General features: G+C 37.5%; 10 protein-coding genes across 10 annotated transcripts; 6 read left to right on the forward strand and 4 right to left on the reverse strand.

Annotated features, from left to right (window-relative positions):
- Window positions 1-373: 373 nt before the first annotated feature.
- On the forward strand, window positions 374-1522 carry KLMA_50021 (zinc-binding alcohol dehydrogenase family protein; the record flags this gene model as incomplete). Its single annotated transcript, XM_022819986.1, has 1 exon — window positions 374-1522. The coding sequence occupies one exon, from the start codon at window positions 374-376 to the stop codon at window positions 1520-1522; it is 1149 nt and encodes a 382-aa protein (XP_022676495.1).
- A 1153-nt stretch (window positions 1523-2675) lies between these two features.
- GDE1 (glycerophosphocholine phosphodiesterase) lies at window positions 2676-6788 on the forward strand (the record flags this gene model as incomplete). The annotated part of the gene is made up of 1 exon (XM_022819987.1): window positions 2676-6788. One exon carries the CDS (start codon window positions 2676-2678, stop codon window positions 6786-6788), a length of 4113 nt encoding a protein of 1370 aa, XP_022676496.1.
- Window positions 6789-7174: 386 nt separating this feature from the next.
- Window positions 7175-7579, reverse strand: KLMA_50023 (uncharacterized protein; the record flags this gene model as incomplete). Its single annotated transcript, XM_022819988.1, has 1 exon — window positions 7175-7579. One exon carries the CDS (start codon window positions 7577-7579, stop codon window positions 7175-7177), a length of 405 nt encoding a protein of 134 aa, XP_022676497.1.
- Window positions 7580-8860: 1281 nt separating this feature from the next.
- CAR1 (arginase) lies at window positions 8861-9835 on the reverse strand (the record flags this gene model as incomplete). Its single annotated transcript, XM_022819989.1, has 1 exon — window positions 8861-9835. One exon carries the CDS (start codon window positions 9833-9835, stop codon window positions 8861-8863), a length of 975 nt encoding a protein of 324 aa, XP_022676498.1.
- Window positions 9836-11025: 1190 nt separating this feature from the next.
- Window positions 11026-12219, forward strand: PEX25 (Pex25p; the record flags this gene model as incomplete). Its single annotated transcript, XM_022819990.1, has 1 exon — window positions 11026-12219. One exon carries the CDS (start codon window positions 11026-11028, stop codon window positions 12217-12219), a length of 1194 nt encoding a protein of 397 aa, XP_022676499.1.
- A 363-nt stretch (window positions 12220-12582) lies between these two features.
- TOA1 (transcription initiation factor IIA large subunit) lies at window positions 12583-13284 on the reverse strand (the record flags this gene model as incomplete). Its single annotated transcript, XM_022819991.1, has 1 exon — window positions 12583-13284. The coding sequence occupies one exon, from the start codon at window positions 13282-13284 to the stop codon at window positions 12583-12585; it is 702 nt and encodes a 233-aa protein (XP_022676500.1).
- Window positions 13285-14050: 766 nt separating this feature from the next.
- Window positions 14051-15964, forward strand: SLK19 (Slk19p; the record flags this gene model as incomplete). The annotated part of the gene is made up of 1 exon (XM_022819992.1): window positions 14051-15964. The coding sequence occupies one exon, from the start codon at window positions 14051-14053 to the stop codon at window positions 15962-15964; it is 1914 nt and encodes a 637-aa protein (XP_022676501.1).
- Window positions 15965-16524: 560 nt separating this feature from the next.
- KLMA_50028 (glyoxylate reductase) lies at window positions 16525-17700 on the forward strand (the record flags this gene model as incomplete). The annotated part of the gene is made up of 1 exon (XM_022819993.1): window positions 16525-17700. One exon carries the CDS (start codon window positions 16525-16527, stop codon window positions 17698-17700), a length of 1176 nt encoding a protein of 391 aa, XP_022676502.1.
- A 600-nt stretch (window positions 17701-18300) lies between these two features.
- Window positions 18301-21531, forward strand: BEM3 (GTPase-activating protein BEM3; the record flags this gene model as incomplete). The annotated part of the gene is made up of 1 exon (XM_022819994.1): window positions 18301-21531. The coding sequence occupies one exon, from the start codon at window positions 18301-18303 to the stop codon at window positions 21529-21531; it is 3231 nt and encodes a 1076-aa protein (XP_022676503.1).
- Window positions 21532-21846: 315 nt separating this feature from the next.
- On the reverse strand, window positions 21847-22965 carry LIP5 (lipoate synthase; the record flags this gene model as incomplete). Its single annotated transcript, XM_022819996.1, has 1 exon — window positions 21847-22965. One exon carries the CDS (start codon window positions 22963-22965, stop codon window positions 21847-21849), a length of 1119 nt encoding a protein of 372 aa, XP_022676504.1.
- Window positions 22966-26386: the final 3421 nt, after the last annotated feature.

Genomic DNA, 26386 nt, shown 5'->3' on the forward strand with positions numbered 1-26386 from the left:
AGACAGAGGAGTAATACACGTTTTGCAGCATTTTCTGGCCAAGACTTTCAAAAAATTTGCATCACATCCCATCGTGACTTATCGTTACTGGCAATTCCGAGATAAAAACTACGCTAGTTTCTGCAGTTCGGTTCAGATTTACAGAAATGTCCGATGAAATGAATCAGCCAGACTCTTCTCTATGGATCCATCGGTCTTTTGGCTAAGTTGCTACTGAACTACATTTTGGGATGCTTTTGTATTAGGTTGTTACGAAGTATTTAAATGAGATGTCATTAAGGAAATACTATCATTGTTTAATAAACAATAGACCCATCGCCAAAAGAGTAGGTCTCGTCAGTTCTTACTACACCAAACTTGATCAAAACCATATATGACGACTCTCAAAAGACCTTTCGAACAGTACAACATTGTCCAAGAGACAATTCCCGGAGTGCATGAGGAGATTAAACGATTTAAGAGTAGCAGAGACGAAGAGTATCATAACACCATCGAACATATACCAGCAACACAAAAAGGGTTGGTAGTAACTTCATTCTCCGAAGATTTAAAGCTTGAGACTAATTTGCCTGTACCACAAAAGTTGCAGCCCTACGAAATCCTAATAAAAAACAAGTTCATCGGTTTAAATCATGTTGATTGGAAGAGCAAGAAATACAGGTTCAGCATTTATTCATTCCCTTGGGTAAACGGTAGAGAATCCTCCGGTATTGTAGTGAAGCGAGGTGAGAAGGTTGACCTTAAAAAGTTTCCTCTTGGATGTGAAGTGTTTATTGCAAGCACAACATACAGAGACCTCAGAACATCAACATTTCAAGAGTATACTGTTTTTGATTCACGCCTGGTATGGAGGGTTCCGGAGAAGGTCGGCTTAGATTTCGCTTCTGGAATTGGCGTCAGTTTAGTAACAGCGGGCGCAGCTCTACCGTTAAAAAACTATTCCCAAGTAGACTCTGAAAAGAAACAAAGTATTATAATCTGGGGAGGTTCAACTGCTGTGGGCATATTTGTAGTTCAACTTGCAAAAAGCCTTGGTTTCAAAACCATCATTGCGATCACATCAAAAAAACATGAAAAGTACCTACATTCACTTGGGGCAACCCATGTGATACACAGAGAGCTCACAGAAGACATGATAATAAAGACGGTGAAGAAAATTAGTCCAAATGGTGTGGCTCATGGTGTTGATTTAATTTCTAAGAAGACAGCAACGGTTCTATCTTCGGTTTTGCTGCCTGAAAGCACTCTTATTTGTGCTGCTGGTTGCCCTAACCAGGAAGATCTTAAAGACAAGAAAATAATTGCAGAACCTATTAACCTGAAGAGATTTCACGAGGACTTGGATTATGGGCAGGAGTTTGTCAGGTACACTTCAGAGCTTTTCGAAAAGAATCGTCTCAAACCCTTATCTAATCTAAAACTGTTCAAGGGCTTTGATAATTTCTGTCAAGGAATCAGGAATGGACTCAGGGAACTCGAGGAAAGAGGGGCAAGTGCAGAAAAATATGTTGTTATCATTTAACATAAAGACAGCTCTTCAATCGAATATTGCCGATTGTTTCGTTTTGTCAATGGCTTCACTGTCAGACGCTGGTTCATCTGGCGTAAATAATAATAATACCTTCAAAACATATTGTCACCTATATGCAGTTAGCAAGCTTACTCGAAGTTTTAGATGTGAACTCCGTCAGCTAAACATTCCAATCACTCTCTATATATAAAACTTTATTGACTACTTAACAAATATTCTTCTTATGACGTCTGTACCTATACGGTTCTTGTAGTTGAAGGAACTGTGCTAACCGAGTCTTTTAAACAAAGTTTGGAAAACAACGATTTTCACTCCAATCTCTTGAATCATCAGCGCCATCCCTAATGAAGCCAAATGCTTAAAGAAAAACAAAACACTATATACTATAATACAATCGGTCATTAGCTAAAGGTGTATTCGGAACTAACTATTTTTATAGTAATTTAAAACGTCCATATCTCTTCCAGAATCATTAGGACTTTGCGTCTGCGACATGTGCCTCTTTTGCACGTGCCAGGTTCGCTTAATAATCTTCTACATACTACACATATTTATGAGCAAAACTTAAATATAAACAACAACCACTAAAGTGAATTAGAGAAAGTTTATTCCAATGACCACACGTAAGCAATTAATAGCGTGTGGCTTTGGGTGTTCCTTTCTTTGTACTTGTATCGTATACTTTTTCTTTTTCTTACTGCGGTTTATTGAAGTACAATTGATTTTATCATAATTGTCCGGCCATCGACTGTACATATATATATATATATATATAGAAATGCGAACAACTTTTGAGTTTATAGGTAATGCATCTTATAGAATAAATTTCTCAATCAGAAGAGTTGTAATATTTAAGCCAAGTAAATAGAGAGTAACAATCCCACTTCATCAACTTCTTTCTTATCTGAAATTACAAAATTTTTGACCCTAAAAACCTATCTACCGTTTTATTAGGGAGCTGCAAGTAGTAATAAACCTCTCAGCTTTTACACATTGCACCTCTCATAACAAATCGAATACCTTAGGACAATAAACAACCGAGAATACCAATAAATAAAGTTCTTGACTGGTCAGGGTTTTTCAATCTACGCTTTTTTATTTGATTTGAAGATTTTATTACGAACTTCTTCGTATTCGTATCAAGATGAAATTTGGTAAAACCTTTCCAAATCATCAGGTTCCCGAATGGTCTCATGAATATGTGAATTATAAAGCTCTCAAGAAGCTAATCAAAGAAATCGTAAATGTCCAAGATCGATTGTACAAGGAAGAACATGACATTAATGGAAAGGACGGTTTGAGATCCTCCTCATCGCCACCTATGAAGCCCATGGATGCGTTCACAAGAACCAATGATTACCTAAATCATCCAGAGGTGAAGAATTTGTTAGCAAAGTTTTTCTTTGCTTTAGAATCTGATATCCAGAAAGTTGATTCTTTCTATAATCAACAATTTCTGGAATATGACCGGAGGTTAAGGAAATTGTTAACTTCTGCCCAATTCACCGATTTCAATCAAATGCTAAAGTATGATCTACAGAAGGGCATAAACAACAATGGAATACCTACAAGCTCGAATGGAAATCTGTACCATCCACGCCCAACTTCTTACAACCAGCACCAATCGTTAACACAGTATGGATCATCTCTACACCAGATGAGTAGTAATACAGTAGATAACCAGATTCTGTCCCCAAGTAAAGCCGCAGATGCTGCAGAAGATTGGGCTGAGGTTTTAGCAATATTGATAGAGCTCAGGTCCCATTTCAGAAACTTGAAATGGTATGGTGAGCTAAACAAGCGTGCATTCACTAAAATCCTAAAGAAACTCGATAAAAAGGTGGGAACCTCACAACAACAAACAATTACACAATCCAGAATAGCACCACTTGAATTTTCTAATGATACAGAAATCAATAGAGATTTGCAAGTTATAAATGATCTGTTGAATAAAGTATTCCCAAAAGTTAAGTCACTACAAAAGGAGGTAAGCAATGCTCCCATCGGTCCTGCTGATGGTTCTGGTTTTGAAAACTCACCAGTTGACATCTTCTCTCAATTGATTGCCAAAGATGACGGCGAGAGTCTAATGAACGAACTGATATCGATCTACAGATCAGCAGTTTTGATTCCCACAAGGACTCTTGTAGGGCTTTTAAATAAGTCTGCGCTTTCACAGTCTTTCAAATGTATCGATGAAATTATAGCAATTATTCCAACTTTAGGTGATCCGACTGACATATCAGGGAGAAACTTCTTTCATCATCACGTAATTGCCTTAGGAAAGTCCCATAAATTGATTAGAGAAAATAACGAGAAAATTGATAAGGATGATTTGAATGGTACTTCAAACAGTCTAAATTCTTTAATGACTCAAACTCTTGACATTGAAGCTGCCCTCCCACCGGAACCAAATGATCGTTTAGTAGGGGCATATGGACCAGATGGAATAAACTCGAATGATTCACCTTCATCTTTGAAGCATATTTTAAATAAACTACCTGTCCACTTAAGACCTGCTTTGCTACAAAAAGACAACTACAAAAGAACCCCACTTCATTATTCCGCTCAGTACGGACTTGTGGAAGTTTCCAAAATTCTTATCGAAGCGTTGATTGAATGGGGCGCTTGGAATCCGAATACTCCAATTGATGATATTGCGACCTGGGGTGATTCCGAAGGCCTTACCCCGATTCACCTTGCCGTTATTGGTACTCACCCATTAACGGTCAAAGTGCTTACCAAAAACCTCGGCCCAAATACGGTCCTAAAAACACCTAGACTTCTACACCTTGCAACAAGATTGAATTCTCCTGCATTAATTGATGCGTTACTAAGTGTACCAGGCTTTGATATCAATTATCGTGACCCTGATCACCTAGAAACAGCTCTATACTTAGCTTGCAAATTGAATTTAAAGGAAGCTACTGAACACTTATTGAAACGTGGAGCGGACATGGAGATAGGAGAAAAGCTTTTTGGTTGGACACCTATTTTTGTCACAGCAACTGAAGGGTTTACAGACCTTGTTAAAATTTTAAAGGAACATGGCGCAAAGTATGATATTTTAGATGAGAGCGGTTGGTCTCCAATGGAACACGCAGCTTTACGTGGTCATTTGGAGATTGCAGACTTATTAACCATTGAAGGGAATGATGCGATCACTCATCCAAAGTTTGTTACAGATTGGAACGTAGATTCTGAAGTCAATGCTCCAGCGGAAAAATCAGAAACTTCTTCAGGCTCAGATTTTTACAAACAGAAAACGACTGGGTCATCGATAGATATATTATCTGAAGGCAAGCCTAACACTCATCCAAGAAAACTCTTAACCCATTCATTGAACGGCAACAAAGGAAATAATTCTAAGGAGTTTTCCATTCAAAATCCAGAGACAGTGAAGAAGTTCGGGCATAGTTACCTAAAACGTGACGAATCCATAATATTGATCACCCTTGGTAGCAATGATACTAGGTCAAAAAAGAAGGCAGTAAGCTTAAATAAAGTACCTGTTAGTAAAGTATCATCTACGGAATTGGATACTGCTCTATCATTGGTAATAAGCTGTCCTGACTCAATATCAGACGAAACCTTCGTATTAGACTTACCTTTGGATTCAAATTCCGACTCTATCAGCTTCAAAGTCCCATATAAACCGGATTCATCCCATAGAATATTTTTCGATATTGTCCCAACTTATGGATATACTACTGGTAGCAGATCAGTCTCTCCAAATGGCACCCCATTCCACAACAGTTCAGTATCTTCAACAAGAGAACATTATAATCATAACGAAAGTTCGAGATTTGATCGTAGTCGTAATATCAGCCCGGCCTCAATGTTGCATGCGAACCCTAACTCCTCACATAGTAACTCTCCACTCTCTTCACAACCAAGTCGCACTATTTTAGGAAGAGCAGTGGCATTACTAGATTCTGCTTTAACTTCTGTTGGAAGTAAAATGAGTTCACTCTACGATACAGTGACTGTTCCTATTCTTGCAGTTGAAAACCTTGATGTGTTAGGAACAATCAATTTCGAATTTATGAAGGTGAACCCTTTCGACAATCCACATATTGGGCTAGCTAGAAGTGAAAAATACTGGAAATCGCTAGTATCTACTCGTGTTATAGGTCATCGTGGTCTTGGCAAGAATTTCAATACGAAAAAATCCCTCCAACTAGGTGAAAACACGGTTGAATCTTTTATTGCTGCTGCTTCGTTGGGTGCTTCTTATGTCGAATTCGATGTTCAGCTAACCAAGGATCACATTCCAGTGGTTTACCATGACTTCCTTGTTGCCGAATCAGGTGTTGATATTCCAATGCACTCTCTAACATTAGAGCAATTTATGGATTTGAATAACGCTGATAAACACCATATTAATTTGCCATCGGGAAAAGGTAGAAGACGCTCTCTTGATGACACAGATGCTGCTATTTTAAGACGCGCAAGGTTATTACAACAAAGCCGTATCTCGTCTAATACAGAAAAAAATGCTTCAAAAGAAACCGAAGAAGACTCCGGAAATGATGTTTGCAGTAACAGCAATGTTAGTATCGGCTCTGAAGAGAGTATCAAAGAAGAAGATAATGATGACAGAATTGCGACTATATTTGAAGACAGGATGAGACTAACAAAGACTTATAAGAAAAATGCATTTAAAGGTAACTTTAGGGGTCATTCCATTGCTTCGAATTTTGTAACTTTAAAGGAATTATTCAAAAAGATTCCTCCAGGAGTTGGATTCAATATAGAATGCAAGTATCCCATGTTAGACGAAGCAGAAACAGAAGATATGGGAACTGTCGTTGTTGAATTGAACCATTGGGTGGATACTGTTTTAAAGGTCGTTTTTGATAATGCTAACGGAAGAGATATCATTTTTTCTTCCTTCAATCCTAACATGTGCGTGATGCTTTCTCTCAAGCAACCAAGTATCCCGATTTTATTTTTAACTGAAGCAGGCACCAACCAAATGGCAGATATTAGAGCGACATCATTGCAAAATGCAATCCGATTCGCAAAGAAATGGAACCTATTAGGGATCGTTTCTGCTGCTCAACCAATAGTGAAAGCTCCCAGATTAGCGCAAGTTGTGAAATCTAGTGGATTGGTTTGTGTCACATATGGTGTAGAAAACAATGATCCAGAAAATGCGAGAATTGAAATGGATGCTGGTGTAGACGCTGTTATTGTCGACAGCGTTCTAGCCGTCCGTAAAGGACTCACCAAAGCCAATAGTGAAAAAGCTTAGAAAAGTTTTAAAAAAATGACTACTTGAATATTTGTAGGATTGTACAGTTGTGCTCCAATAAGAAAGGTTAGATACTTATATTTATTTTGCTACCTCAAATTTATTATTCTTAAGTTTAGCGATTGTGTTTCCAGATTTCAATAAAGAGATGCGTTCTGGAGTATCCCTTTTATAAGAACTCTTTTTCTTCATACCTTAATATCAGTAAGGAGGAGTAAAAAAGGACAAAAAAAATAAAAGGTTCAATAGAGAACAAGTAGGTTCCTATTATCCCACAAACCAGTTGTGCGATAAACCACATATACAAACGAAATTGATTTTTCATCATCAGAATAACACGTATATGGAAAGCCCACTAAAAATATTCGGAAAAGACAGGAACTGACTTATATCATGGTGACAGAAATTCTTCTTGCAGAATGAGCACCAGCAGGTGGTAGATCATTAGAATTCTCAACAATGAATTGGTTTTTCGTAACAGCATCATGGACCTGGCCAGAAGATCCTAAAGCATAACCGTGATCACCTCCCTTCTTGTTATCTTCAGCTGCTAACTCGTCAAGTTGGTGCAAGCAGTCAACATCCTGGAAAATAGATGCCGCGTTGACCTTCATCTCGGCTGATTTAGTGAATAACTGCAATGTTTTGGTTTTGGCATCATCATTAATGTGATGGTACTCATCGGGAAATGCTACTATATCGCCTTCTACGCCCTTTTCTCTCAAATATTTTTGCAAAGTAGCATTGTTCAAATGAACAGGAACATTCGATACAATTAAGCTGTGAGACATGTTTTAAAAGTGAAGAAAGTTAGAAACAATATGCCAAAACCAACACTACAATCAAAGTCCAAAAGGCGAGGTACGGTTTGTTATTTCCGTTTGCTAAAGATGTGCAATGAAAAGAAAATAACTATACTAGAAGGTTAAGTGATTGTATTACAATTAACCCAAGATGCAAAAAGTGACACTAAAAAAATTCACCCAACTACATATATATATATATAGATTAGGATAGAATATGTCACTGGAGCTCATTCAGGTTTATATAATCTTTAGCAACAAATTAATAGGATCAAAAAAAAAAAAATATTAAAAAGGAGATTTAACTACGTCAGTCGATGGGCAATTGCGTTTAGGAGGTATGATTTTTCACAGTGCTAGAATAGGACACAATATGGCATAATTGGGTGTAGTGTGCCTGTTCTTCCGAAAAATGAAACCCACTCCCCGGCTTCAAAATTCAAATTTAGCTACACCTAGAATGCTTTGCAGGACAGCTAGGTACATTTGAAGAAAAAAGTCTGGGGTCAAAACTCCTTAATTCAGTAAGCAAGGCACTACTACTAAATAGTTTACTAGGGCTACCCTAAGCCCGAAGAGAAGGAGGTATGGATAGTACATCAAGATATAAAACATACGTTAAGAAAAATATGGTGATAAGGCAAGTTCACAATCTTTAAAAGGCCAATACCTAATAATAGCTTAAAAGCCCGAAATTCGGGTTCCGTTCTCCTTTTCTTTAAACTGAAAAGAATGAAGGGGAAGAAGGTACACCCCACGCTAAGCAGTTTTGTGGAGAGCACTTTTGCTGTTTTGTGGTTTTCAATACGACTCGGTCTAATTCTTCCACTGTAGAGAATGTATCAAATCGCCCGAATGAGATTATAATTTGCTACGTAGTTTAAGTGGGACAAAAAAAACTCCACTCAATATAGCATGCTTCGGAGTTCTTGTTGAAGGCGAAAAATGTCCTTTTTCCTACCTTCTGATAATTTCGTCCTATCAAATCCTTAGTGAAAAGAAAACATATATGATTATGCCCGAGGTAGTCACGTGTGACGAAAGTAAAGTCAGAGGTTCCCATTCACAGTATATGCATATATTGTCCCGACCACTTTAACCATCAGTGGTTTTAATCAATTGTTCAGTGGCTCGTATAATTTAATTTTTCTTATCCTTATGTTTTAAGTTTTGGTTCTATGTAGTAATATATGAAATGATATGATTTGTATAACCTTGAATCTGTATTTACGGAGGGAATATATTGCTTTAGAGGTAACGTAAATTCGTTCATAATAGTGTTTCACCAAGAGCACATCTGGCGATGGCACATCCAGTAGTAATTGTATCTACAACATGACCATCATGTGCAGCCAATTCTGGGTTACATTCAACAACATCAAGAGCAATTAGCCTACCAGTTTCTGCTATTCTTTCTACCAAGAAAAGACCTTCTCTTAGAGTCAAACCACCTCTTACTGGAGTACCTGTAGCTGGAACGTATAGAGGGTCAATAGCGTCAACATCGTAAGAGACCATGATTGGTTCATCTCCATTCGGACACACCTTTTCTAGAGCCATCTCAATAACTTTGTTCAAGCCAAATCTATCTACATGATACATTGAGAAAGCTGCAATGCCATTTTCCTTCAAGATTTGTCTTTCGCCAGCGTCAACGTCTCTTAGACCAATATACGCAATCTTCTTTGGATCTAGACATTTTGGAATCCATTGTAATGAAGGTGGAGTGTTCTTAGCGTCAAGACCCATCAAGAATGAAACTGGGCAGCCATGGAGGTTCCCAGACTCCGTAGAGGATGGGGTGTTAATATCAGCATGAGCGTCAATCCATAGCAAACCGGCATTTGGGTATTGGTCGAATACACCCGCCACTGAACCAATGGCAATCGAATGGTCACCACCTAGAGTGAGGGCTAGTTTGCCCTCTTGGGCAACTTTTTTAACGGATTGATAAACCAACTGACTGGCTTCACCGACTAAATTTGGTCTCTTCACAATCCCATGTACATCACTAGCATCATTCTTGCGCGCTTCGAAATCTTTGTCTTGTAATGGTTCTTCCACACTAGTCGTCCATCCCAAGGTTTCTAGATCATGTCTTAAACCTTGTTTCATCAAATACTTTGGACCATTTTCAACACCAGATTTTGGTTGACCACCAGAGAAAGGTGCCAACACGATACCAACTTTCTTTTCATCAAAGAAGTCAAAATGTGGAGTTGTAATTTCTGTTGTCATTGTCATCGTTGAAATGTGTTATTGTTTATTCCGTGTTTAGCGCTTACTTAAAATGAAAGCTTATATTGCTGAGTTGGGTAAGCTACACATAACCTACATAATCTAAGTTTTCATTTACAGAAAGACTCAGAAATTTTCAAGAACAAGTAAGATACCTACTCTTTATATAGATTTTAATTTGCCTTTCTCCGCATATATCTCCTCCCCTACATGGTTAACATGATTCTCTACCTCTTGCACTTAACGATAATAAAACAATCTTTTGCAGACTTTTATTATATCGAATTTCCATTTTCTATTTTCTACTGTCTATTTTGTTTCTGTTTCTATGGCATATGCCATTTCTATAATAAAATATTGCATCTAATGGAAATATTTCCGAAGGGTAGACAACTATCCTGCACGAAAATATCGGCTCTTCGGAAATACAAAAGTGGCGTAGAAACCTTGTTAGTATTATGGGCTTTCATATTTGCGTAGCATTTTGATTTTTATCTGAGATCTGCTTCCATGAAACTGTTATTTTTTGTGTCGCTAAGTGATAAAAATGGCGAAGCGAGGGTAATATTAAAAGTGTATACATAATAATAAAATGTGAAAGCTAGATTAGGCAAAACAGCTAAGAAGAACCCGCAGAAGATACGGAGGATACAGTTATTGTAATCACGTGATGTAATTTCCATAAAATGATCTCTGACGTAAGAAACCAGAACCTGGAACAGTTGTCCATGATCTTATTTCTGGAAATCAAAAAGTGTACCCCCTTGCCTTCTTTTGACCTTTACCGCCTAAATTTCAAATATATTCACTATCAATATCATTACCGATAATACCCAATGATATCACAATAATGGTCCGTGAGCCTGCGTTTGTGTGCGAGTCCTATCCTGTGTATGACTTGGTATCTTGACTACGATGTCTACTCCAAAAAAAACAAAAAAAAAAAAAAAAAATACATACTTGATAGCCATTAAACTAATCAAGCCTTTAGAAATAGTAAACAACAAATAATTGTAGGAGGAGACCCCTCTATAGAGAACATACTAGTTCGGTGAAAAAAACACAGTCTTATAGCATGAAAAGGTGCTACAAATAATTGACATAAAGGCAAATATTATCCTTATTAAAGACTTCAACAAATAAAATTGGATCAACTTTGATTTCAAGACAATAGAGTATCCATTGAATTAAGCAAAATGAGTGATGATTTTTATAAACCCTCTAATACAATGGATAGCAGTATGGGGTCTGGAGCATTCGAACTAATATCCGAAAAAGTAGAGGCTATTTCAATCCCCAATGTTTCATCCCCAAGCCGTGAAATTATCGAAGTAGAAACGAATGTGGAAACAATACCCAAATCCAGGATCTCCGAAGAAAAAATGGGTAGAGTTATAAACAGGATGGCCATACTAAAGGCTGTATTCGGGACATTGATAGGAAAAGACCGAGTAGCAAAAATTTCCAAATATGTTATAGATTTGTTACTTTTGTTTATCAAAAGTTCAACATATAATAACAACATATCCTTGGATATCGATCGCTATTCCAAGTTATTCTCTAACAATAATATCCTTTCAATAGTTCAGAATCCTAAATTAGCTATGCGGATAATCGTATCGAAATCATCAAAATTATTCCTTGAGAAGGGTACTCTCGTGAGTAGCCAGTTGAGTTTCTATCGCCAAATAATGAGATGCGGCTATACCCCATTTAGACTCCACCATTGGTATCACAAATTTCTAGATACCCTTCATGCTGCCCAAAAGTCAAAGGACCTTCACTCTCAAAGTGTAGTGTGGTATAAGGAATGGTGGAATGAAGATACCCTTTCCGATTTCATTGATTTGTACTACGGTATAATGGATGAACTAATGCTATTGCATAAATTGAGACTCTGGTCAAATAAAAGAATGTACTCCTGGGTTTCGAAACATGAAGCTCTTTCCTGGTATTATGATATCATTTTGGGATTGAAGAAAAACTGGGAAAAGCTTCAATCGATTAAACAGAAAGAATTTGAATTAAAAATCCAGTATCAGGTTCGCCAACGTGCATTAGAGTTATCATCGAAATTAAACGAATCATCCACTTCTTCTTCTTATATTGATGGGAGCGCATCCTTAGTTAAACAAAATATCATCGAAAGCTTCAAACAGAGTAATTTAGATTTGGAACAGGAAATGGTAGCTAAGTTGCAATCATATCAACATGACAAACGCATAATCAAGTTTGACCTAATACGGCTATTCTTCGATTTCCTTGCAGATTCAACAGATGTGTTCGGGATGAAGACTCCACCTGGAACATATGCAGCGCTATCACTATGCTCCGGTGTTCTTGGCTTCTCAAAATTATGGGTCCAAGCTGAAGAAGATTTGAAAAAGTAGCAGAAATTACAAAATATTTAGAGGACTAAAGGCTTTAAAATACAAACGAAAAGAACAAATTCTTTTGTGGGCTTTCTGGTACCTTAATTGATAAACCGTTCTCTATGAAAGTATTATAAAAACCATAACACATAATTTCTTCTATGAACAAAATATATAATTATAGAAGCTAGAAGTAGTTGTCTAACGAGGATTAATAATGATGGGAATGGTGAAACGCCCGATAATTTGCAACTGAATATAACGTAAAATTAATAAAAAAAATAATAGACTACTGAACTTAAATGTCACCAAAAGTAACTGTATAGAATAAACGGAAAATCTGTGCCCAAAAATAGTATAAAATTACTACACTGAATACAATTACCATTCACTTTCCCCTTGGGCTTTTTGGAAAGCATAATCCTTATGATCTATTGTAACCACACCTTCCTTCAAGTTACACTTCCATTTGTTTTTGACTCTCAGCACTTTGTCATATAAGCACAACATCATATTGACGTCCGTGCCTTCTTCTTCAACGTCCATATTGACATAGTCATCATCGGAATCATCCAAATCAGAATTAATTTCATCTGTCTCGAGTAGTGCGGACTTCTTAGCCTGCTTAGCCTGTAGTTTCAATTGTTTTGATATTTCACCATCAGGATCATCCATAGAGAACTCCATTTCTTGTTTTGGTTTCATCTCGTTATCTTGTAGAGTTAGCTCATCATTATTTACCATATCTGAAGAAGAATTACCGATGATATCTCCATTCCCAGTGGCTCCTGTCCCATTATCCGAATGATTTATAGCAACACTACCAAATTCGTCTTGTGGTACCGTTGAACCTGATACATTTGTCGTTCCTTCTGTTGTTCCAGGTTGCGCAGTAACTGTCGTTCTCTCTGGGTCCCAGATAAATGTAGCGGCTTTACTTTCACTGAGCTTTATTTGCCAAATTCTTTTTAAATCTTGAAGGGTTTGTTCATCAACACCTGAATCTTCAAACTCTTGTCTCACATCGTTAATTACCGTCTCCAGAACAGTCTCATAAACTTTTGAAGCTTCAATATTTGACATGGCCGTTTGTTTATAAATTTACGGGACCGTTACTAAAACCCTTAGATATATCTTTTTCTCTTTTCTTGAACTCAAATGTAACGCAGTGATCCCTACTATATTTGATTCTGGTTTAAGAAGCCGTGTACCAGAATTATTTTCCCTAAGCGAAAAGATATAATGGTATTGTCAAAGCTTTATAATTATTTCACAGAATGCGAAGATAATCAATCTTTTTATTTTTAAAGGAAAAAGCAGAATGAGGAGTGGATGATGCAATGGAGTGAAAAAACCGGACGATGTTCTTCCGCAACAATATTCCGGCAAAGTAACGCTTTACACTCCCTATAGACAATTCTTCTTTCCTGTTGAACAACACAACAAGACACGAGTAAGACCTTTTATGAATATGTATTGAATGGTTTTTTTATTTTTTTTAATTTTCTAGTGCTGCAGAGGAAAAAATGTGTAGAATGATTACCCGAACAACAATATCCCTTCTTCCTAGTAATTGAACGAGCCAGTTGTCTGCATACAAAATCAGACTTATTTCATTATGGTAAAAGCCCAGCTCAAAGATAAACAAAGATATTTTGGTAAGTAATTATTCGATATACATTGCAAAAGGTTAAGAAGTGAGTCAAGATTCAAAGCAGTTAATGCCTAAAGTGCACGAAAAGCCTCAGCACGTCTTACTTGTTCGGATAATCTAACTCTTTGCAACATATATTTTTGAGACTAGCGTGTTGACATCATAGTTGGACAGACCTTGGGCGGATAAAATAATATGGATTCAATGCCGGCAGAACTGGGGAATAAACCTAAATTGTCCTTTGAAGGGCATGAAAACCAACTAGAGCAACCCATTCGATTATTGGCGGATGAAAGTAACAAAGAAAACGTGCATTCTCTGGAAAGCGATGGTGAAAATATCGATAGGAACCAACCTTTATATAAGCGGGCCAGGATGGAATATTCTTCTCCGGAGAAGATAGAAATGCTCAACAGTTTGTCTCCTATAAAGCTTTATACAGAAGGGGAAGATATTGCGGATACAGATGCAAAGAGAAACGTTGCAGTCGAATTGGAGGAGGCTATGAAGAGCTTACAAAAAGAGGACAATGAGGAGGAAGAAGAAGAAGAAGCATTTGCCAAACTCGAGAATAGTTATAACAGGTCTTCTGCGATAAGATCACCATCTCAATCAGATAAACATACTAATTCAAAGGAAACAGATAGTGCTTTCCATGAAACTATGTCACCAATCCTGGTGAAGAGACAAGAGGAATTATATGATAATACACGTTCTAATGACGAGTGGGAGGCTAAATTCGAGAACTTGTTTGAAGAGATCCACAAAAAGAGTGAAGATATAAGGCAATTAACTGCACAGACTGCTGTGTTGAAGGATAAACTTATACGAGAAGAACGTATAGTTCAAGAGCAGAAGTTACATCTCATAAAACAAGAAAGAGAATGCTCGAATTTAAAGGAGCAGCTACGTTCTTTTCACAGCTTAGAAACAGAGCATGAAAATATAAGCAAAAAATTTGAAGCCTGCAAACAAAAGCTTAAAGAAGTCAAGATAGAACTTTCTATGACGAACCAGAACAACCAAATTCTAAGCGAAAAATTCGAGAAAGAATATGCTAAGTTTGCTGAAAATGAAAATCTTGTAAATGAGTGGAAAGACAAGTATAACTCCGTTTCCAGCGAACTTCATGCTAGTGCCAATAAACTAACTACCTTAAAGAAAGAACTACAGCTAAAGGAAGAAGAATTTAATAACAAAGTCAAACAACTAGATGACCTCCAAATAGAAATAGCGGACTTGAAGAATAATAATGATCAGGAAAAGAATGAGTTGAAACAAAAGTTAAGTGATAAAGATCAAATTCTGAATGAGATGGAAGAAAAACTAAAGTATTTTGAAAGCAAAGATTCCGATGAAATTTCCTCATTGAAGCAAGATCTCGAAAAAGCCCAAGCTGACCTTTGTGATAAGAATGAACAAATAAAGGATCTAGAATATTCATTAACAACTAAAGAGGCTCATGTACAGCAATTAAACAGCCAAGTCGATGAATTGTCGAAGGAAAAAGATTCTGTGTTGCTTGATCTCGAAAATACGAGGAGAGATTTAGACTCTTTGGCCGGGAAAACAGCTAATATCGAGTCCGAACAACTTGCAGAACTGGAAACACTCCATCAGAACATGTCTCAAATGGAAAAAAGCCTGAAAGAGAACGTTTCTACCATTAGTAGTCTAACGGCAGAGATCAGAGAGATGGAAAGCAAATGTAAATCACTAGAATTGGAGAATAATGATTTAAAAAAGCGTTTGAAAGCAAACGAAGATATCACAAAGGAAAAATCTACAGATACAGAATCATCTAAGGTTAAAGAACTAATGGAAAAGATTGCGCAGATGGAGAAAACTATTGCGGCATCTGAAACAGAAACAAACAAGAAACTTCAGTTATTGGCAGAAGATCTATATATTCAATACTCTTCCAAACACGAACAGAAAGTTAAAATGTTAAAGAAAGGCTATGAAACTAGATATCAAGATTTGATAGACAAGCTTACTATCGAGAACAATGCATTGCACGATGAAGTTGGGCAACTACAAAAAACTGTGGAGACTGAGCGAGCTGAAAAACAAGAGTTGATCAAATCATTAGATGCCCAGAATGAGTAAGGAAATGCGCGGAAGCATAGAAAGAAGATCATAATTATATATACATTTGTGTAAGTATATCTAAAGCCAATATATATTTAATCACCCGATCGATGGATTTACCTAAGCTGCACTGGTCGAAAATGAAATTTTAATATTCGGAGAATCAACTTTTTTTTTTTTTTTTTTTTTTTTTTGTTAATTTTTAACCTGCAGCGTTTTATCGTTAGCCGAGGTACGTGTTCTGAAAGGAAAATGCAGCCAAAAAATGATTGAGCATTGAAATCGTGTAGCACAAGTCATTTGAATCAAACGCCATTATTCTTCCTGGGTAAATTCTACAGAGCACTTGCTACATTAACGAAAAAGGAATTGACTACCGCAAAGATTGAAAATCACACTTCGGCCGAGTTAGCACTTTTGCCTTAATATATAATAAGGCTATTGGCGACGATCAATAAATTAATACACCTCCGCAAAATTTGAAAGAGGAACAACGGTTTTATGATCCACTTTGGTATTTGTTAAATCAAAATAGTGAAACGAACTATAGCCAGTATCTGAAGAAAAGCCATACATAAATGTGTGCTAAACCTAAGATTCTAATACCAAGAAGAAATAGAAATGATATCGTATCCGACAGTGAAGAATTCAAAAGAATCTCTGCGCAAGTAGAGTTCATTTACCATGACCTAACCACTTCGGATGCTTTCAAAAAATTCTTGCCAACCAGTGATATTGATGCACTTTGGTTCACAGAAGCATTGATGGATAACATGGAGGCACCATCAAAATACATGGAATACTATCCGAAGTCATTGAAGTTGATCATGGTTCCATGGGTCGGGACAGATTTCTACGACGGTAAATTGTTGAAAGAAAAGTACGGTATCACACTCTGTAATGGAGGTCCAGTGGCATCTGAGAATGTGTCTGATCTAGCAATATTTTTGACATTGAGTTGTTTCCGTCTTACTTCATTTTGGGAACACGCATTTAGATTTGTACACAGAGGTGACATCTCTAAATGCAGAGAGTACATTGGAGGTACTCATCATGATACAATCCCAGGGTTTGCTCTAGTAGAGAGCAACACCGAGATGCACCGCTCAACATCTACAGAGCAAAAATTTCCTACTAAAGCTGATAAGGATAAGTTTTTGAACATTGCACAGGACTATAAGATTGCTGGTAAGTTGATGGAATCACCAACAAGTAAAAATGCCCTTATTTTGGGCTTCGGCTCGATTGGTCAGGCCATCGGTAGAAAATTAAACTCTAGCTTCAATATGAAAATATCGTACACTAAAAGAAACGGCCCAGTTCCCGAAGCTGATCTTGGTTACGAAGCACAATACATGCCCTCTATGGAGGACGAGTTGTTCTGGAAAGATGCCGATTTAATTGTCTTAGCACTACCAGGAACACCTGAAACGGAAGATATTATCAACGAAAAAACTCTCTCCCTTTGTAAAAATGGAGTTAGAATTGTCAACGTCGGTCGTGGGTCTTGTATCGACGAAGATGCGTTATTAGATGCACTAGATAGCGGAAAAGTGGCATCTGCAGGTTTAGATGTTTTTAAAAATGAATTCCAGCAGATAAATCCAAGGTTTTTTGAGAGATGGGATGTCACCTTACTACCACATATCGGTTCTACAGTGTTAGAAATTCTACAGAGACAAACTGCCGCTACACTAGAAAACATCGATGGGTTCTTCCTCAAAAAAACAGGTCCAAAATACCCTGTAAACTAAGGAGTGGTGTCTCAAGCACCACTAATTGAGTGCATACATCTAAACATATTCATAAACATGTATCTAGAATATAGCTTGTAATAAAGTTAATGCCCTAAGCATAAATACGAGTTCTGCACTTCGTCCTTTTGTAAGGATTGTGGATACTAGATCTTACTTTTCAATCAAACAAGTATGTACAGTATGTGCAGTATGTACATACTGTGTTTTATTTACAGTATGTTGTATTCAAAATTCTTGTAAATTCTCGGAAGGCGCGTCCCCTCAAACTTTTTCATAAAAAAATAGAGTTTTGCCGAATAACGTGTCTCTTTGGACAATTAATTCATCACAAACGTTTTAGACCCCCTTTTCTAACTGAGAGTAGTCGACATTACTACAACCAATTACTGCTCAAATTGTTGATTATTGTTGTGGTGTGTATTAAGTTTCGAGAAATAAATTATCAATTGGAGTATCCATAGTGCTTAAAAGCTCTTGAGTCATATTAAGCATTGTTTTTATCTTGCTTGCTTGAAACAGGAACGCTTCCGCCATTCATATCAGTGTCGCTGCCGGGGAATATAATATCTGACTGATTATCAGCGTACATTGAATAAAATGGATGAAAACAACAAATTAGAAGAAGGAGAGCCAGTATCTTCTACTCTGAAGTTACTGGAGCAATACGAAAACCATACCCAACAAAAGGATAAAAATCTAGATTACATAGAAAAAGGTGACTCGCGATTCGACAGCAATGCCCCATCAGGTCCTAGTTATGATGAGCTTTTTAAGGAAAACGTTAAACTAAGGCTGAAAATTGAAGAGTACGAGGCAGAAATTAAAGCTTTGAACGAAGTCATCTCAGGGCTTAGAGAAGGTCATAATACAACTCACGTTCCAGCGCAAGAGTATGTTCCGCAAAAAATTATTGTAGATTCGACTACTGACAGTTCTCCTAGGGAACCTTCATTGTTACTACCTCCCAGATCTGCTGATAGGGTTAGACATAACCAAAATACTATAGTATCACGAATTGAACAAGAATCGCATGAATTGGTTCTTCCTAGGTCTCCAGCAACTTTCCAATTGAATAGCCGTGGTTTCAGAGATGAGTTGAAAGGCATCTCCGAAATGAACGAAAGCAGGAAAGAAGGAGAAAGAGGAAGCAAGCTTTCTCCTACAGAAAAAGATACTACTTACAACGAAGTTAAAGATAGCGCAATCAGTTCCAATTCTGGCACTTTCAACAACAACAATAACATATTGGGAAGTCCAGCAACATCTGTTACATACACAACATCCCGGATATCAATAAACTCTTCATCCCCAAAGGTATCAACGAAATCTAATATAAAAGGACCAAATTCGCCAGCACTATTGCAAGCTGGCTCACACCAGCAAGGTGGCCCAGTGTCGCCTCATAGGGCAAATCGTGTTACTCATCTCATCAACAATGAAATCCGCTCACCATTAAAGGAACAATTTTCTGATACCGATGTTAGTTTTGCTACTGACGATGTTTCATCACATCATGAAAGTCAGCAAGAACGTGAATTTGTAGACGATCTCTTGCACAAATCACCTATTATAGAGCGACTGTCCAAAGATGACGAACATATAGTCGAATTTTCGCCTTCCTCTAAGCAAAACTTGAATAAGTTTACTGAAATGATCAACAAAACCTTCGGAGAAGATGATAAAATTACAAACGATAGGAGCACAGCTAATACAGCTGGACCATTCAAGTCTCCTCCTAAATTTGACCCACCACTTCCCTCCGCAAACCATAATACTCTTGCTTCTCCTGTTATAATTCAAAATAGTTCTGGATCCCAGACACCATCCAGTGCAACAAATATCCAAAGAGCTGGTATCTCATCCCTTGATCTATTAAAAAATGCATCTCAAGACAACATATCAAGCATATCATCTGCTACAACTTCCAACCATCAATCATTTTCCCCAAGGTCAGTATCCTCTATATCTCGTATCCAACCGCCTAGTTTCCCTACATCAACCACTGACACTGGCTCACCGACAAGTGTCACTGGTGCTAGAGCTGGTGTTTCTGCACAATCTCCAATGGTATCGGAAATACCTCTATTTGTTCAGCCAGAAGATTTCTCAACAATAAGAGTAGAAATCAGGAGTACTTTATACCACAACCCAGAGGATTCCGCCAAATCCGTTCTATTTAGTGTTGTTGACAAGAAGTCTTCAAAAGAAATGTTTAAGTTCGCAAAATCTCCGGATCAGATATTACAACTTGATCATCTATTAAAAGTAAGGTTAATTGAACAATACCATCTTCCGCTTCTTCCAAGAAAACAACTGTTCCAATCTTCCGTCCCTGTAAAAGTTGACGCCAGAAGAGAGTTATTAGAGGAATATTTCACTTCACTTTTTGAAGTTGATACACTCCCACCTTTACTATCATTGAAACTAGCCCAGTTCATAAGTACAGACACGGCTATCACAATGCCCATGGGAATGAGCGAAAACATAAAAGAAGGCGTTCTTTTAGTACGCAAAAACAAGACATTGGGTACAGGTAACTCTTGGAAGGTACGGCAAGCAATCGTAGATGAACAAACACTACTGTTGCTGGATCAAGGAAATTTAGTAGAAAATGTAAGACTTGCCAATAGTACTATTGAACTTCAAGCAAATCTTCCAGACGATAAATATGGAACTAAAAATGGGTTTATTGTTAATGAACACCGTAAGACTGGCTTGTCTAATACTTCTAAACATTACTTTGCAGCCGAAACAGCTAAACAAAGAGAAGAATGGATTAGTGCCTTGATCAGTGTGTGTGGAAGTGCTCCTCCAAATGTGAGAGCGGATAATTTTTCTTCCACGGCAATGGACCAAAATAGTATTAGCGATGCATCAGTGGATACCAGCTATAGTGCTAAAATTGGACCAATGGTCAACTTAGAGGCTCTAAATAAACCTCAGCAATCCCAGCAACAACAATCAGAATCAAATAGTTCTGAAATAGACAGAGAAACAAAAAGGAATAGAATGAGATCTTTCTTCCCTTTCAAAAAAAACCAAGGTCAGCTGTCAACATCTTCTTTTGATATATCAAAAGAGAGCGATGAGTCCACTGATAGAATTTTTTCTAATGCTCTAAGGAATATGAATTTACAGGAAGAATGTGTTTCAAACGTCGTTTTCGGTTCTGATGTCAAACATTGTTTAAGTTTAAGCTCTAAGATTTATCAAAGTAGTTATGAGGTACCCAGTGTTGTTTATCGGTGTTTGGAGTATTTGTATAAGAATAGGGCTATCGAAGAGGAGGGTATCTTTAGACTAAGTGGATCCAGTGCTCTAATAAAAATGCTTCAAGAACAATTTGATAGAGAGTATGATATTAACTTGAGTGAATATAATGATCTACACGAAGATGGATCTAGCAATGGATCATATTTGGACGTCAATACAGTTACTGGTCTCTTAAAACTTTACTTCAGAAGATTACCACACCTGATATTTGGTGATGAAATGTATGACGAGTTTAGAAGTATAGCAGAAACAAATTCAAATGACTCGAAAGAAATTGCAGTAAGATTCAGAGACATCGTTTGTAGTGGGAAGATTGAAAAGGAAAATTATGCTTTAATGTATGTTTTGTTTGAGCTATTAATGAAAATAAATGAAAACAATAAAGTTAACAAAATGAATCTTCGTAACCTATGCATTGTTTTCTCACCAACTTTAAATATACCGGTAAACATCCTACAACCATTTATCGAAGATTTTCACTGTATTTTTAATGGAAAAGAGCCAGTAAACAACGAAGATAGACAGAACTTAAATTTAAGAGTCCCCCAAATGTAATTCTACCCAAAAAGATATATATCAATAAAGTTAGTTAGTATTTCGGTACAAAACACAAATAGACAAACATACGAAATATGATATAAATAAAGACCCCGTCTGTTGGATGTATGGTTTTCGTTAGGGTTTACAAGCCGTTTTGATAATCAGACTGACTCTACGAATATGGTGATTTAGTTTTACCAAATTGGCAATTATATGATCATATCAGATTTTATACATGAGATCTCGAATAGGAATAAATATGTGTACTATAGATTGATGAAAAATATTCTAGGAGTAGGGCTATTAGTGCTAAAAATGGCGGGTATGATTTCAAGCTGATGCACTCTTTCTATTTCTTAGAACATTCTCGATGAATGCTTCACCAGCTTTGTAAGAGGACCTAACAAGTGGGCCAGATGCACAGTATAAGAAACCCAATTCTAAGGCCTTTTGCTTCCAATATTCGAATTTTTCCGGGGTAATGTATTCGACAACCTTCATATGTCTTTTTGTTGGCCTCATATATTGCCCAAAAGTGACAACATCACATCCGATGGCACGGAGGTCTTTCATGGTTTGTAAAACCTGTTCGTCTGTCTCACCTAAACCTAACATTATGGAAGTTTTCGTAACCAAACTTGGTACTGTTTTTTTAGCACATTCCAATACATTCAAAGACTGTCTATACGTGGCTCTTCTATCTCTGACGTGTGGGGTTAAAGCTTCTACAGTTTCGACATTGTGAGCATAAACATCAAGCCCGGACTTAGCCATGACTTTAACCATTTCTAAATCACCTCTGAAATCACCAGAAAGGGTTTCTACTAAAATGTGAGGAGCTTTTTGCTTAATCTTTTGGACAGTTTCAGATAGATGATACGCACCACCGTCTGGAAGATCATCTCTATCAACGGTAGTTAAAACGACATAACCTAAACCCCATCTCGAAATAGCTTCTGCAGTATTTTCTGGTTCCATTGGATCAGGTGCAGCTGGCTTTCTATTCGTTTTCACAGAGCAGAATCTACAACCTCTAGTACATGTATCACCTAGAAGCATGATGGTAGCAGTGGCCTTTGACTTATCACCACCGCCCCAACATTCCCCAATGTTGGGGCACTTTGCTTCTTCACAAACGGTACTTAACTTTAGTTCCTTCACATCTTCTTTCAACTTGTGGAAGTTTGAACCCTTAGGGATGGGAACTTTCAACCAAGATGGCAACCTTTTAACTTCTTCACTGTTTTGTCTGGCCTTTTCCAACGGGTCTAATGTGAATTTCTGCGCATTACCGTTAACAAAATCCTCGAAAGATGGTCCTTTATTCAACTTATCAGTGAAATGAGTAGCCCTTCTTTTTCTTGTTCTAGAGGGCTGGGTAGATTTTACTACCGTTTCCGTTATAAACCTTCTTTGGATCGGTGTAAAAGCTTTGGTACTCTTTAACATGTCGTTTTAATACTTGTGTGGTGTGCTTCTTTCCAACCAGAGGAACGCCAATTGTAAGTTTAAGCCTGGGATTAACAGGAATGAGAGAAAATCCACTCTTCAGTAACGAATAAACCACTGGTTAGTAGCCACTGGTTTAGTTACCTGCTAAAGTTGTAAGTTTTCTCGTTTATTCAAATCTTACATATTCTGCACAAATTATAATGCATGCTAAAATCAAGTTAGAATCGCTTATTCCGTTTGGAAAAGTCAGAAATTTTTTTTTTGTCGTCAAAAAATTAAATTACAAATCACGGGACCAAAATTAGACGCTTCTAGTTGACAGTTTCCATGAAAGGAGAAAAAAGCTCTCAACAGACGCAAAAAAAGGGTCCCCAAAAAAATGGGGGAGAGAGACGAGATCAAATCAATAATAAAACGATGATAAAAATATACCTTATTTATGATATGTAAAAAAATATGATATATCACAGTTCTCCGTTATAGGAGTCACACCGAAGGGCCTAACTAGGCTTCAGTTTTTTAACTGGGGAGAACACATGCAAAAATAAAAGTAAAAACAAAACAAAACAAAAGCTCAGGTAATATAGAATAAACGGCAGAATCCGTTATTCTAATTACAGAATCTGAGCTCATCATGATAGTATGAGAATTGATCTATTTCTTTTTCATTTTCTGCTTATTTCTTGTCGGAACCACAAGAGCAGCTGCCGCCAGAACAGCTACAAGTAGAAGAAGTGGAACCACTGCATGAACAACCAGACATTTTTAAGATTAGTATTTCTTTAGCTTTTAATAGCGGAACTCTATTATGAAATCCTTGAATATTATCCTAGTGAGGGTGAGGTTTCAATTAGTAAAGCAATAGGTGTTAAGTGTTAACTGGTCAGATCATTAAAAAGATTGAAACATGTCTTTATATAGTTTTTTTTTAATTTTTTTTTTTAGGATAGCGCTGTTTTTGCTGTAACAGATTATGTAATATCACGGGAGGGGCAATACAAAACGGCGAAACAGGGTAGTCGGACTATTGCAAGCATAATTTCAATTATTTTTGTCTGGTATAGCAACAGGCCAAGGGGCAGTGCTTTTCAATCACAGCCTAGTTTATCTGAATTTCTACGGACTTCCGTCGGTTTCTACGAAAATCCTTCCTGCTACATTGTATGGGTAATTTCTATATGGGGATAGGGGAGGAGTCACGGGACTTGTATTAGCTTGTTTCGTACCTGATAGACTACTACGGAGAGCACGCAGATGTTAACCCGCAAAAAAAAAAAAAAAAAAAAATAGGCTTCACACTACATCAGGATTCACAAGTGGTTTTTCATATCATCCACCTTCTCTCGAAACGATATTTTTTGGCTTCTTTCAATATTTGACAGAAACTCTTCTTTTTCAAGGCCTTTGGTGATTTGCTAAGGTTATATGTAATCTTTGTGCTGTCTTAAAATAACACAGCAGTCGAAGAGATCGTCTGAAATCACTTTAAATAACACAGGACGTATACTTTCAAACGTGATTGAGAATAATGTGGTCGTGTGACTGGCACCTATTTGGATACTTGTGTATTATTGTCAAGTTGCAAGCAGCAAGTAGCTTATACATACATCATATATATAAGACCACTTTCTTAGGAAAACTGCTATTACAATGTTATTTCAAGATGGCAGAGGACGCGTTAGCTTCACACGTTGGCCTCTAGGAGAAGGTGTGAAAGATCAACCATTCCTGCTAAATGATATATGACGTAATTTTTTTTAAATTTTATATTTGACATCATGTGTAGTTTTTCTGTAGAAATTCTGTAATGAGAAAACACGTCCGAGAAAAACCTCCTTTGTCTTCTCCGGCCCGCCCAAAAAAGGAACTGGGGTTAAGATTTGGGCGAACACGTTCGGCGGCCTGCATACCGACAGCAAGATGCAAGCCCTTGCATGAACTAACCAACCATACCAACCGAGTTGAGAGGACTATCGGAAACGGAGTAGTATGTCATTACCCTATGTTTGGTACCGTCAAAAAGTGTTGAAGTCTTTCGTCTCCGCATTGTGCATTTTTCTGCTCAAGATCCCATTGTCAATCCGTAAGTGCGGTGCCAAAAAAAAAAAAAACCAAAACAACAAAACCAGAGAAAAAGAATAAACTCAAGCTGAGTTTTGGAGTAGGAGGAGGGGAAAGATTTCCTAATGGCGGTTTGTGGGCCGAGGAAATCATGTACGAATGGAGGGCAACCAAAACTTTTGTCCAAAGCAAGGTAGAATGCATAATAAGCTCCGTACGTCAATATAATTTTTTTTGTTTTTGTTTTTGTGTCTCTCCGTTTTCCACGACCATTTCTGCGTTCATCTCCTCTCGTTTGCAAGTCAGAAAAAAAGCCTGGGGAACGAGCTTTCCTCCTCTGGTTTCTTCGAAGGCGTAAAGGTGTGTGTATATACTTGTTATCACACATACACGTAGGTATTGCAAGGCCTGCAGTTGCTGCTTGTTAATCTTGTGATTCTTTGAGGACGACCGGAGGCACCCTTAGACAAAGACGCGACTATTATTGCGTAAGGAAAAGTGTAGAAGAAGCTAAGGGGTACACTTGACTCTTCCAGCCATGCCTATCAAACATCTGAGACTGCAACTACGTATGAATGATTGCGGGCCTGTTTAAATGTCGTATGCGGTATCCACAGAGATGAGCCCTTACCGGAAGTCTCGTAGAAAATATCGTAGGAACATGCACAGGAAGTGCTCTACAGGAAGAGTGGTACAAGAAGAGGTGACCTGCAGGCCTCACAAAAAGACCGTACAAAAGGCCATTTTGGCTCGAATATATGATGAAACGTTAATTTTAGCCTAGCTAAACCTCGTAGAGAGAATGAAAAGCTAGCCTAGCCGTTGTACACCTGCTGGGCTGGCCCGCTGACCGTGATTACATTGCTTGTCTGTGACTCGGACAAAAAATAGAGTAGAAAGATTAATTAAGGGTAATATTTGTCAACGGAGAATGACGCGAAGAATAGAGGCACACACACACAGAAAAAAAAAAAAAAGAACCATAGGTATCTTTGGCATAGCAGCACAGCCAGCCCATGCGGCTGTCCGTGAGATCTTGTTTCGAAATCAATAGAAATTGTTTTTAAGAAGCTATGTATACGCATAGTATGTATCACTAGGGACTTTCTGAGGTTCTTCTTCTGAGCTTCACCTTGTATTCAAAAATTTTATGTGCTCTCCTGGTATTTTCGGCTCTTGAATGTTCCGGTTTAGGTCCTTTAACGTCATTCCAACAACTCTTGCTGCTTTATCAATATAGTCTGTCTTGTAGGTAAAATAGCAAATTTCACTATGTCTAAACTTATTTGGAGTCCCTTAGGTATTAGCCAAGAAGTTTCATGAAAATGGGGGGTGGGGGGCGAGCAGAAACGACGTA

The sequence above is a fragment of the Kluyveromyces marxianus genome, chromosome 5 (assembly GCF_001417885.1).
Source record: "Kluyveromyces marxianus DMKU3-1042 DNA, complete genome, chromosome 5".
Classification (NCBI taxonomy): Eukaryota; Fungi; Ascomycota; class Saccharomycetes; order Saccharomycetales; family Saccharomycetaceae; genus Kluyveromyces; species Kluyveromyces marxianus.